Source organism: Sinohyriopsis cumingii, chromosome 17 (assembly GCF_028554795.1).
Source record: "Sinohyriopsis cumingii isolate HCF-2022 chromosome 17, ASM2855479v2, whole genome shotgun sequence".
Taxonomy (NCBI): Eukaryota; Metazoa; Mollusca; class Bivalvia; order Unionida; family Unionidae; genus Sinohyriopsis; species Sinohyriopsis cumingii.
In genome coordinates, this window is record NC_142977.1 from 59,762,185 (window position 1) to 59,774,530 (window position 12,346).

The following is a 12,346-nucleotide window of genomic DNA, read 5'->3' on the forward strand; positions in this document are numbered from 1 at the left end:
TTTATTGCCTCCAATGATAATCTTTCACAGAATGAGGAATATAAAATATGCCAAAAGGATGGATTGCACATATACAGGAGAAGGGTTGGGTTGATGAGATGCTGCTGCAGTGGATTAAAGAGTTTTATCTCAAGTACTCAGTTTTGCACTTTTAGTACATTTCCGACAGGTAATATTTGAATGATTTAAAAGATGTCACACAACTTAAGACTAATTAAAAAAAAATTAATTTATGGTGTCCCAACAAATATGGAGTCCCAACATATATGGTAAATATTGTATTAACAAAACATGTTTATAACTTTATGTAAGGACTATATTAATTTGGTAAATATGAAAGTTTACAATTTTATCTTATGCTAAGTTATAACATGAAATACATGCATGTGCCTCTGGAGTTTTCTAAGCCTTGACTGGAAACACTTGTATGAGTCAACAAGACTGAGTATTGCTAGGTATTGGTGGGGATGCAAAGCTATTTTTAATGATGCATATGTGCATTAGCAGAAGGTATGATGTTCAGTTCAAGCCAGCCATAAAGTTTGATCAAGAAATTTATTGTAGAATAAAAGTTATTCTTACAAAAAAAATCATTTTTCTCTGAACCACAATGACCTTGACATATGGCCTTTTGACACCCAAATTAATAAGCCTCTCCTACACTTTAAATGAAAGCCCTCTACAAACTTTGATCAAGATACTAAAATTATTATGCAAACATTTGTTTCTTTCAAAGTGACCTTGACCTTTGACCCCAAAATTAAGTGGCTTATTTATTATGAAATGGCCAATTACTGTAACCTCTATGCTTAAACTATTTTCTTCATTCAGTCAGTGACCCTGATCCTTGACCATCCGACCCTGAAAGGTGGCCAAGTGGTTTAAGATGCTCGCCTTTACATATCACTAACACATCTCATCTCTGACAGCAGGAGTTGAAGTCTCAGCTCAATAAATGTGGGTGTCGGAAACCTTGCCAGTAGCTTTCCATGGGTCAGTGGTTCTTTCCAGGTTCTTCCTCCACAAAATATACTGGCAACAATGTTTAGCCTGTCATGTGATGAAAAATGTTAAACCTCACAAAAAGTTTACCCTGGATGCAAGCTATTCATACAGTTCATACAGTTTGGTAAATAAATGGTGGAGAACTGAAGATACTGTACAGCAACCATTTTTTCCACTTATAGTGATCATGACCTTTGACCTTTTGAGTCTGAAATAAATTGAGTTCTTCCCTATCCCAAGTGCAAGCCATCTACAAAGTCTGGTAAATGTAGATAATAGAAAACTTGTGTTACTGTGCAGAAGCAAAATTGTTAACAGATGGATGAGTAGACATGATAAAATATACTAGACCTTATGGTGGGCATATATAAACAATGGATTTACATATGAATGCAGGGTTTAAAAATTCCATTGCCAAATGTCTGTGGCATGTAAATTCTGACATGGACATGGAAATAGTGACAAACAGAAAACCTGTTGTTACGGAAAAAGTTGAATGCTTCTGTAACATAGTGAAACAAGGGAAATAAATTGTAAAAGGGCAACGCAAAAAAAGAGAAATTTTAGTAAATTAAATTTTTTGTATTTACAAATGCCTGTGGATAGAGAGATGGAATTATGTCATTAAAAAGGCCATGCAGACAACAGCATGATCTAAGTCTCCCTTCATATGAAATGCTGTAGAGGCACAAAGAATAAAAACTAAATGTATACCTGGCTCCTTTATCAGCTGCAAAGATGTACTGAGGAATGAATTGGTAGGTAGTATTACTTGTAAACTCTACCAGTTCCTTCTGAACATCGATAGTGGTGATCCCCTCAAAGATGGTCACTTTATCACCAGGACAAAGGTCAAGACTAGTCACTTGTAAGGTACCTCTATAATCTGCAGATGGACAGTATATTTGTTATTTATATAGACAGTTACATATAGTATTTAATTAATGAATTAATAACGTTGACATTTCTGGTAGTATTCATTAGGATAGCATTCAATACAAATCAAGTGATTAAGAAAAACAATCTAATTATTACAAAAAATGTTTATTTTAGAGTAGAAATTGAAAGAACTCTTATGTGATTATGTAATGTTTCAACAATCAATTGGGACTTCAAACATATGATGAATGATAACTTGCTACAAATGTAATTCTTTCATAAGCTTTGGATTCAATCCTTTTTATAGGTACCTATTTTCGAAGATTTTGTGTTTTCTACAAACCATCAATTTAAATGCCCATTAAGAAAAATAAACAAATGATACCCTTCCTCATACATAAATGTAAAGACCCAATGAAAGGATTCCTAATACACAAATGTACAGACTCAATTAAAGGATTCCTAACACACAACTGTAAAGACCCAATGAAAGGATTCCTAATACACAAATAAAAATACCCAATGAATGGATTCCTAATACACAAATAAAAAGATCCAATGAAAGGATTCTTAATACACAAATGTAAAGACTCAATGAAAGGATTCCTAACACACAACTGTAAAGACCCAATGAAAGGATTCCTAATACAGAAATAAAAAGACCCAATGAAAGGATTCCAAATACAGAAATAAAAAGACCATATGAAAGGATTCCTAATACACAAATAAAAAGATCCAATGAAAGGATTCCTAATACACAAATAAAAAGATCCAATGAAAGGATTCCTAATACACAAATGTAAAAAAACAAAACAATGAAAGGATTCCTAATACACAAATGTAAAGACCCAATGAAAGGATTCCTAATACACAAATGTAAAAAACCCAATGAAAGGATTCCTAATACACTAATATTAAGACCCAATAAGAACAATAAACAGGATACTTTTCCTAATACATAATTTAAAAGACCCAATAACGAAATCATTTTCATCTTTGTGGGTACATATTATCGAAGGTTTTGTGATTTCTACAAAACAACAATTTAAATATCCAACAAAAAATTAAAAACAATAGGATACTTTTCCTAATACACAGATGTAAAGATCCAATGAAAGGATTCCTTGTATACAAATTTAAAGACCAATAAAGTGACCCCTTTCCTAACATACAAATCTAAAGATCCAAAGAAAGAACCCTTTCTCTAATATACAAATACACACCCAGCAGTTTACACCTCGCGTGGGACATTTTCCCACCCAGCAGTTTACACCTTGAGTGGGACATTTTCCCACCCAGCAGTTTACGCCTCGAACGGGACATTTTCCCACCCAGCAGTTTACACCTCGAATGGGACATTTTCCCACCCAGCAGTTTACACCTCGAATGGGACATTCTCCCACCCAGCAATTTACACCTCGAATGGGACATTTTCCCACCCAAACTTCTAGTGTCCCTGTAGATGTAACAAATTATCTTTATCAGTAACAGTGGAACAAAGCAAATGAAAAGTCACATAGGTAGCTAACTTTGCTACAACAACAGAGCAGAAAACAAAACTTTTTAAAGAATATCATGCATACACTAAATATTTCAAATTTGTACAAAATATTTTGAATGCCATATTTCTGTTGTTGCATAGTTTCAAATCAGTAACTAGCTATACTTGTACATGTGACTACAGTGTATTCAATTAAGCATTGATTTAGGTTTATACAATGGATTCATTTAAGCATTGTTCGAGCTTTATTCAGTGGATTCAACTTAGCACTGATTTAGCTTTATGCAGTAAATTTAGTTTAGCACTGTTACAGCTTAATCCAGTGATTTCAATTAAGCAATGATTCAATTTATATTTATTCAGTTTAGCACTGATTCTGCTTTATATTCAAATAAGCACTGATTCAGCTTTATGCAGTGACTTCAGTTAAGTACTGAATCAGCTTTATATTCAGTTAAGCACTGATTCAGCTTTATGCTGCTTGTGATCAAACACCTGCAAACAAACAATCTAAATTTACCAGAAAAATGTTTTTCAATCGAGGATAAATGCAATGAGTCCATTTCATGAATTTGTTAATATTTTAAAACCATGCCAGTTGATACTACTTTTATTGTAACTAGCAAAATGCTTCAAACAATGTGCTTCCAGATCAAAGGTTTAAAATTTGTGTGAGGTTATTAATGAATCATTGTCTACAAAGATCATTTAGTCATTACCAATTAATCGCAACTTGGTTTCCTATATATTTTATTGCATTAATTTTCTTCTCAATTTATCTTTATTATTCCATCCATTAAAACAGGCTTTACATCATGTCCACTTACTGAATCTTGTTTAGTTGCTTTTGAAAGTTGAAGAACTTACAAAACAGTCATGTTTTCAGTTTCACACAGTGATATTTTGACTTGAGCATCACAGGTTTCATTTTATATACTGTAAGTAGTTTTATTTCCCAATTTACCTATCTTATGCAGTAGATTTTGTCCATCAAACAGGCTCAACTATTCAGTAGTTTTAGTCCATCAAAATAGGCTGAACTATACAGTGTATCTAGTCTGTCAAAAAATACTAAACTAAACAGTTAATTTAGTCCATCAAAATAGGTTGAACTATGCAGGATATCTAGTCCATCAAAATAAGCTAAACTATGCAGTATATCTAGTCTGTCAAAACAGGCTCAACTATGCAGTATATCTCATTTGTCAAAAAAGGTAGAACATATGCAGTATATCTAGTCCATCAAAATAGGTTGAACTATGCAGTATATCTAGTCTGTCAAGAAAGGCTGAACTAGGCAGTATATCTCATTTGTCAAAAAACGATGAACTATGCACTATATCTAGTCCATTAAAATAGGTTGAACTATGCAGTATATCTAGTCTGTCAAGAAAGGCTGAACTAGGCAGTATATCTCATTTGTCAAAAAAGGATGAACTATGCAGTATATCTAGTCCATTAAAATAGGTTGAACTATGCAGTATATCTAGTCTGTCAAAAAAGGTTGAACTATGCAGTATATCTAGTCCATCAAAATAGGCTGAACTATGCAGAAGATTTAGTCCAATATAGGCTGAACTATGCAGAAGATTTAGTCCATCAAAATAGGCTGAACTATGCAGAAGATTTAGTCCATCAATATAGGCTGAACTATGCAGTAGATTTAGTCCATCAAAACAGGCTGAACTATGCAGTAGATTTAGTCCATCAAAATAGGCTGAACAACATGATCTCTTAAGTATAGGTGCTTTTCAAAGTAATTGAACTACTGACCATTAGTGTTTCTCCATCAGGTTCACACAGCACTATCAAGATATATTTATAAATACTTATGTTTTAAACATATATTCTCTATTTCTGAAGCGTGCAGATGACTTCATAGAGATGATACATGCCATATATACTCGCTAATAAGTGGAGTCAAACTGCAAACAACAAAGATAATGATCTGTCGTAGTTTAGTGCACCTGCAGATCAGAATCTCTGTTTTTTCTACTGCTCACTCTTAAGAAACTGCACAGACTCCGATCTTCTGGCGCATTATGAGACGGCAGATCTGGGTATTTGCAGGTTGAAGCTGGACTCATCTTACATGTGAGTATATATGGTATTTGCACACTTTATCTAATTTTCTCACTTTTTAATAGGCATGTTAATTCAAATTATATTTTTCAAGGAACAGTTTAGATTTGATCTATGAACATTACTAGAATAGGAAAATATACTTCTTGCACAACAAAATAAAAGTGAAACAGAAAAAACTGTTTTCAGGAAAAATTTAAATTTATAATTTCAAATGCAGTACCTTCTGATGAAACTAATTTAAAACTTGTGTTACGACTCTATGGTCACAAACTTAAGTAATAGAAATGAAGCAAAGCCAACAAGTTTAGTAAAACCTAACAAACAATTTAATTATTAAAGTGAAAAATGACAAATGTGAGGAACTTACAGTTTAATGTCCTTATAAAGGTCTATGAAAGTCTTAAACAAATGAAAAGTCCCTTATAAGTTTCAAGACCAGAAATGTACTGGTCTGCCAAGAACCGAAATTGTTTAGAATAAATTAAAACAGTTCCAGAATAATATTATAGTCCAAATAATGAGCACTTTCTATTTCCACAAAACAGTCCAAACAAATGTTTTCCTCTCAAAAACATAAAATAATCTGACAGATTAACTTTCTCCTTATATACACCGTATATTGCGACTATACTTCACAACAGACCCAATGTGACATCATACACTATTGAATTTTGACAAACTAAGCATATTCATGTGACCTCATGCAACCAATGGGAAACCACAGGACTATTCTCAAAACTTCCATATCCCATCTGTCACTGAAAAACTATGCCATAGGCACTATTTTAAGTCTTCTTATGATTATTAGTACTGTGTAAACATACATAAACTTCTATTTATAAATCCTATGCAACTTGCATGCTTAAAACAGAGCCAGGTCACATATACAATTTATAACAAAAGATATTCTATACACATTACAGCCTTGAATAAGAATCATAAAAATTTGATAAAATCATGTAGTAGGAGTTATAAAAAATATAGGTATACACAACACTTATTAATAATGGTGACTTGGGTGCACAAATGCACAAAATTAGCAGCCTATGGATCCTTTATTGATACTACTCTCTTCTATGTCATATTATGTCAATACTAAAGACATAAAACATATCTGTTATATCAATGTTTTTATTCCACACAATTGTTTTTATTCTAAAGTAGAATAATTATACACGACTGGCACACTTATGACATTCATGTGCTGCAAATCATGAAATTTCCACCATGATGAAAGTTATTAATTTAACAAGAAATGTGAAATCACCAAATAAATTTTAATAAAAAGACTGATGATCCACATGGTATATACCACGAATACTCACATAAAACACAGATCTAACGTCAAACAACACAGACCCAGATCTGCCAGTGCATAATGAGCTAACGGTAATTAATAGAACCAATAACATACATTCTGATCTACCATCACATTATATCATGGCAGATTAGGCTCTATGTTGTCTTGCAGTTGGAACAGACCCATACACAAGTATATACAGCATGTAGGTCCTGATTACTCAGCACCAAAAACTGCAATTATGCCAGTGGTATTAAGTTCATGAATATATAGACATTAAAATACTAAAAATCACAAAATTTATGCTGTAGCAAAATTACCATGGAAGCTACATTCATGACAATATCTTTGCCAAAAACCTGAAGTGGAAAGTATTAAATATCAGTTTCTCATTTAAATTTGCAGCTGTTATGCTGAATTGACTGTGCATTATAATATCTGTATGTTCCTCTAAGTTATTTTGCAATTTATTGTTCTTGACTAACAGGACATACTCTTTCACTGTACAATTACTTACAACATGAGTGTGCTTGGTTAACATATATACACTGGTTCATTGCACATGTCATGGGATGACACTGGTGTGCTTGGTTAACATATACATACTCTGGCACTGCATGTAACAAATGTGTTTTTGGCTAGCATGTACACACTGGCTGACTGCATATATACCGAAGGTGACAAAGGTGTAAGTCTGCAATGTTTACACATGTAACTGGTTTAGTTTAGTTTACTGCCTGTAAACGTTTACAAATTCAGTTACCATTTAAATGAATATAAACATTTCTACATCCTTGCTTACGGACTGTTTAGAAGGATTAGTCTTCATTTTATTTATAGCGTGAAAGATTTTCAAATTTAAAATTAACAACAAAAAAGCTGACATTGAAAAGCATTGGTTGCGCCATGCATTACATACCAGGTTGATTTATTGATAAGACCAACAAAAATTTCTTGAAACAACATTACTTACCTTTGAAAAGCATTTACTCACAGATAACCTTTGAGAAACATCATTTTATTTAATGTTTGTATAGTTTCATTTGATCCTACCAGGAATTATCTCTAATCCCTGAGTTTTTCAGCATGTAAATACCCTTTTGTAGCATCAACAACCCTAAGGATGTTTTACCTGTTAGATATATTTATGAAAGACATGCCTTACAAACTGAGTCCTACGATAATAATAGGTTAAACATGTGAAGCAAATGATACAATATCAAGCTGAGTACTGTATGGCATGCACGGACTGAGGGAAAGGTACAGTTTCAAATCAGTCTGATTAAGAACATGATATGTTTGGCAATGATGGTAAACATTGCAACCTTATAACTTGTGTCTTTTTTGTACCAATCACACTTCTAAATTCTTTACCTTCTTTGGGCATGGGTAAAATGATAAGATTATAGGTGTAGGTGTCATTTGGTCCAAGAGCTTTTACTGCATATGTACCCAATTCTGGCTGCGAAAATTGGTCACTAGCTGGAAAAAATAATTGATGAATAAAGTATTAACTTACTTGGCTGAAATCTGCCTATACCCCCAGCAGCATGTACCCCGTACTGATTTTAAAAAAGAAAAGCATCAAACATATTTGTTTTAAATGCACAAAATTTACTCATTTCATTCACTGATTTATAATTTCTAACTTGAATGCCACCAAGCAGTCCCTAACACTGTCACCTTTGCAGTTTTATGAGATAAATTTCACTAAATATTTTCTACTTCAAGTAATGGCAGCCATATCTAATGGCAGAAGAGCATAAGTTGTATAAATCTGAAAGGCTTAACACTTTATGCCAAATTTGATCAAAGTCTGTAAAGTAAGCTTTTATACAAACATTAACAAACTTTCTGTTTAAAAGACAGAAGACTGGCATCATAAACCTGATAGTTCTTCATGACAATGCTTTCTGTAAACTAGTCAAATTTTGTTAAGTGGCTTCTGAGAAATCATTAAAGGATTTTACACTTTAAGCAACAGTGATCATATCTGATGGCCAAATGGCATCAGAAGGTCTCTCTATAAATTTCAAAGGCCTTAATGCCTGAATGCTTTTTATCAAAACTGGTCAGATGTTGCTTAAGAGTTTCTGAGGTCATTTAAAGTTGGTTTTTGCTGCTGCTTTTAATAATGGCAGCCTTATTTGATGGTTGATTGGCATCATTCAGAACAAATCTGAAAGCCAATTATGCTTACTGTACATCTCAGTCATGTGCTGTAGAGCAGTTTTTCAGAAGTCATGTCAATATTTTGCTATTTTCTGAGGTCATTTAAAGTTGGTTTTTGCTGCTGCTTTTAATAATGGCAGCCTTATTTGATGGTTGATTGGCATCATTCAGAACAAATTTGAAAGCCAATTATGCTTACTGTACATCTCGTCATGCGCTGTACAGCAGTTTTTCAGAAGTCATGTCAATATTTTGCTATTTTTAGCAACACCACCAGGATGCTTTCAGTCAAATTTGATCAAATTCTGTTCAGTGGTTTTTGAGAATATTAAGTTATTTGAAGTTTTTTCCTTGCATTTAATGGTGATCGTATCTGATGGAAAATGCCATCATTTATATAGATCTGAAAGCCTTCATGCCAGATGTTCAGTGCCAAATTTGGTCAACACTAGTCGAGTGTTTTCTTGTATACCAATTTTAAAATAGCAACTACTGACAGACACAACAGATGCAGGACCATGCCATAAGCCTTTTGGCCAGGTGAGCATGGCATAAAATGCTGGCAAACCAATTCATTCAAGACTTAAATAATATCAATCTATGAAAGAGATCATCCGCTACAGAAACCAGTCTAAAGGGGTGGGAAATCTGGGACCATAATTTCTTTATATGAAGACACAGGAAGCTGGAAATTGGATTCATTTGAGGTCTCAGTTATATAAAGCAAAGATCAAATTTAGATGAAACCGAAAAATCCTTTTGTAAGTTATGATGCAGAAGCCAGATTTTAAGAGGACAGGCAAAAAAGGGCCATAACTCATTGAACTGATGCATTTGAATGCTGGAAATAGATTTTCTTCAAGGTCTCATCAATATCTGTAAATGTGCTCACGAAACACAGATGCCAAACTACAGTACCTGAAATAACTTTAATGGAAACTGCAAAGACATGGTTGGGGTATAAGGATTGGTTGGTTGGTTAGTATATTCAACACTATAATGGCTTATAATATTAGGAAATGGGAGCAATGTGTCCTTGCCATGGACAACTACTAAACTGTGAAGACTGGACAGACAAATTGCCAATGGTAACACTATAACCAAGTTCAAAATATACAGTGGCAAGTAGCAGTTTAGCCAGTTTTATGGTTTAGCTACTTGCTGAATAAAACCAATAGAAATGTTTGCTACCAAGAGTTTTCAAAAGGAAAATCCCTATCAATGGCACATGGTTTGAAATGCTGAATGTGGACAGCCCCGCTATTGTGTAGTTAATCTTTGCTAATGTGTAGTTAAACCTTGTTCATATCATGAGACTTCATCCTCCCAATGCGTGACTTTCTGAAAGGATTCCAAAAGCCTAAACTATAATCAGCTTCTGCCCAGAAGTTGTCCTCTTTTTTTCTTTTTGTTGGAGAGGGGGCATGAAGACCATTAGTGGGACATCAGTGTGGTGTTGGAGAAGGGGCATGAAGACCATTAGCGGGACATCAGTGTGGTATTGGAAGAGGGGACGGACATGAAGACCTTTAGTGGGACATCAGTGTGGTGTTGGAGAAGGGAATCTGCCTATACCACCAGGTAAGTACTGCATTGTTAAAATTAGTTTCTGCCCCCCAACACAAAAATACAGTTTAATATCAGTAGTATATAATTTATTACTATTGCATTGCTGAATTTTTCAGTTCAGTAGAAGGTTGATGACCCTCTGGAAAGATTAACTAATGAATATTCACCTTTACAGTATAAGTATTAACTGCTGCAAACTGTATCTATTTGGGCTACTTTCTGTGGCACAACTTTGGACCTTGGGGGAAAAATGCCTTTGCTTCGGTGCACCAAGGAACAAAGGTGTAACGAGATGGCAGTGTGAGATTCAGCTTTCATAACATCGTCCAAAGTCAATACAAATTGGATTGGCCCATGATGTGATTTGATTTGTGATTTTTGATTTTTTATGTAGCTTTAACAATTTTTCAGTCATATCGCTAAGATGTCTGCAATGTGGCAGTTTATAGTGATGTCTAGCACTGGGGCATCATGCCGCAGACATGTAGCATGATGTCACACCCAGTCACATTATCCTGACACCAGGCCAACCAGTCCTAACACTAACCTCTTAATGCTGAACAGCATTAAGCATTGTCTTTTATGCCCAGCTAGGGCTTTATCTGTCTATATGACACAAGCGAGGCAGCTGTTAGTACCATTTTTGTAAGTCTCTGGTATGACTCAGTCGGGGATTGAACCCACAACCTCCCACATCCGAGGCGGACACTCTAACCACTAGGCCACCGGAGCGGTGGCCCATGATGTATCAATGCCATGAACCTCATGGGCTTCAATCTTCATGAATGAAAGGTCCCTCTCAGTAGAGGACATGAACCTCATGGGCTTCAATCTTCATGAATGAAAGGTCCTTCTCAGTAGGGGACATAAACGTCATGAATGAAAGGTCCCTCTCAGTAGAGGACATGAACCTCATGGGCTTCAATCTTCATGAATGAAAGGTCTCGCTCAGTAGGGGACATAAACGTCATGAATGAAAGGTCCCTCTTAATAGGGGACATGAACCTCATGGGCTTCAATCTTCATGAATGAAAGTCCCTCTCAAAAGTGGACATGAACCTCATGGGCTTCAATCTTCATGAATGAAAGGTCCCTCTCAATAGGGGACATGAACCTCATGGGCTTCAAACTTCATGAATCAAAGGTTCCTCTCAGTAGGGGACATGAACCTCATGAGCTTCAATCTTCATGAATGAAAGGTCCCTCTCAATAGGGGACTGAGAAGCTCTTAATTGTCATGTATCCACCTTGAAATAGCGGAAGCTGAAATAACAGCCCAACCCTTAAGAGGCAGAAAATGACGCTTCTAACTCTTTCTACCCCATTTAGAATGTGTCATATAGACAGATAAAGCCCTAGCTGGGCAAAAAAGACAATCTGAGAATCGGAATCCATGGCCAAAACTCAGAAAATTTGAGTATGCTGAAGAGGGCTATTCATTAGTCCTTGATCGTAGAGACAGACTAAGCAGTGTTTCTCTTCAAAAAGGAAGAGAATAAAATGAGTCAGGGAGAGCTAGGATCAACAGATCCTACTGTATCAATCACATTAGATTCTCCAGTTTGTATCATAGACCACGGATGTTGAATATCTCCTGGCATGAACAATGCACTATGTAACTCTGCTCAAAAACATACTATGGTGGAGAGATTGTAGGAGATACCCAAGCATGAATGTGGAAAATCTGTGGGCTGTTGTGAAGGAGAGATCCCCTGTGCTGTGACAGAGGTCCCTCCTCAGGGGTAATGTCCCAGGCTGGTCTACCAGCAGGTTGAAAATTGAATCATGGTCATTGGTGCCACAGAGGGGCTATCAAAATGAGCTGAGCAGTGGAG

At 35.1% G+C, this 12,346-nt stretch overlaps 1 protein-coding gene across 6 annotated transcripts in view; it reads right to left on the reverse strand.

Moving 5' to 3' along the window:
• LOC149779044 (uncharacterized) overlaps positions 1-12,346 on the reverse strand; it is a 214,751-nt gene that overhangs the window by 68,061 nt on the left and 134,344 nt on the right. For all 6 annotated transcript variants that reach the window (XR_016415554.1, XR_016415555.1, XR_016415552.1 and 3 more), the window contains 2 exons: positions 8,145-8,252; positions 1,720-1,891 (listed from right to left, as the gene is read on the reverse strand). Coding sequence is in view for 1 of the 6 variants with exons in the window: in XM_089939614.1 (XP_089795740.1) it covers positions 1,720-1,891; positions 8,145-8,252 (280 nt within the window). In the remaining 5 variants the exon portion in view is untranslated. The remainder of the gene's footprint in view (positions 1-1,719; positions 1,892-8,144; positions 8,253-12,346) is intronic.